The 1634-nt window shown below is 40.6% G+C and overlaps 1 protein-coding gene across 1 annotated transcript in view; it reads right to left on the reverse strand.

The window, feature by feature from the left end:
* MAP4K5 (mitogen-activated protein kinase kinase kinase kinase 5) overlaps nucleotides 1-1634 on the reverse strand; it is a 142830-nt gene that overhangs the window by 3306 nt on the left and 137890 nt on the right. The window contains 1 exon segment of the mRNA XM_006872337.1: nucleotides 836-851. Within this exon segment, the coding sequence (XP_006872399.1) occupies nucleotides 836-851 (16 nt within the window).

Genomic DNA, 1634 nt, shown 5'->3' on the forward strand with positions numbered 1-1634 from the left:
GGGGGGGACTTGCCTTTTTGGAATTGACAGTCTCGGCTTTTAGGGAAGGTTTTTACATTTGTCTGTGGATATCCAGGGCTCATGTATGAGGTTACTAACAAGCATTACTGAATAATCAGATGAGAGACAGTTTGCTATGTCCACTAGGTAGCTAAAGTCTGATCCTTATTAATGTACTCTTTATTGAGATTTCCCCCTTCTCATTTTATATGTCTCAGGTCATTGCTTATTTTCTAGTATCTACCCCAAACAGTCCTTGTCTTAGGGTCTGTTTTTAAATGAACCTAAACGAAGACAATGAGAATATTAAGTAAGTACACCCACTCTTCACTTATGGACGTGGTTCGGTTCCAAAGACTAGGTTGTTTAGTGAAGACTGGGGCAGTGCAAAAATGGAGGCTGACTTCCAAACTACTGAGAGCCCTGGCCCAATCCAACTGACACCTCACTCTAACCCTAACCATCACAGCCAGGGTGACTCTGCCTTACACCTTAGAATCCAACTGACACCTCACCCTAACCCTAACCATCACAGCCAGGTGACTCCGCCTTACACCTTAGAATCTGCTACTGCTGGACATACAGCCTCAATGTGCAAAATAGTTGGGAAGATTATTTAATATAATCACAAATGCAAACTGTCAGATATAAGATAGTCAATACATGAATGGTGGTGATGGTAGTGTGCTGTGGAGTCGGTTCCCACTCACAGCGACTCTGTACAGGGTTTCTGAGGCTGTAAATCTTTACAGGAGCAGAAAGCCTCATCTTTCTTTTGCAGAACAGCTGGTAACTTCAAACTGCCGCCCTTGCAGTTCACAGCCTGATTCATAACCACTACGCTACCACAGCTCCAGTGTTACACCAGGAGAGGCTGATTTTCAGATAATAAGTTCACACATGTTCAAATCACTGTGGACTGCAGTAGTTGACCATTACTTTATGAAATCTTTAGCAAGCCCAAGCTGAAGGATAAGAACATAGTAAGAAACAGTTAAGGGAGATGAGTAAGATAGGTGATTAGGATATAGTAATTGTACTTTATATGATGAGTACTGGGTATCTTCTGTAGTATTTTAACCAGAGAAGTAGCATAATAAAAGTAGCATTTAAGGTTAACTATCTGACGAACACATAAACATTGATATCTTAGGCACTAGCGAGGTAAAATGGACTGGTATTGGCCATTTTGAATCTGACAACCACATGGTTTACTATACTGGGAATGACAAACTGAAGAGGAATGGTGTTGCAGTCATCATCAAAAAGAACATATCCAGATCAGTCATGAGGTACAACACTGTCTTGTAATAGGATCATATCCATGCGCCTACAGGGAAGACCAGTTAATACCACTTTAATTCAAATTTACGCAGTATTCTACCAACTTCTTCAATCTTTAGACAGCACAAGAGACGATTATACACATGGACCTCATCAGATGCAATACACAGAAATTAAATTGACTACATCTATGGAAAGAGACAGTGGAAAGGCTCCATATCATCAGTCAAAGCAAGACCATGTGCAGATTGTGGAATAGAGTATCAACTGCTCATATGCAAATTCAGACTGAAGCTGAAGAAAACGAAAACAAGTCCATGAGAGCCAAAATATGACCTTGAATATATCCC

This window comes from Chrysochloris asiatica, unplaced genomic scaffold (genome assembly GCF_000296735.1).
Source record: "Chrysochloris asiatica unplaced genomic scaffold, ChrAsi1.0 scaffold00194, whole genome shotgun sequence".
Lineage (NCBI taxonomy): Eukaryota > Metazoa > Chordata > Mammalia > Afrosoricida > Chrysochloridae > Chrysochloris > Chrysochloris asiatica.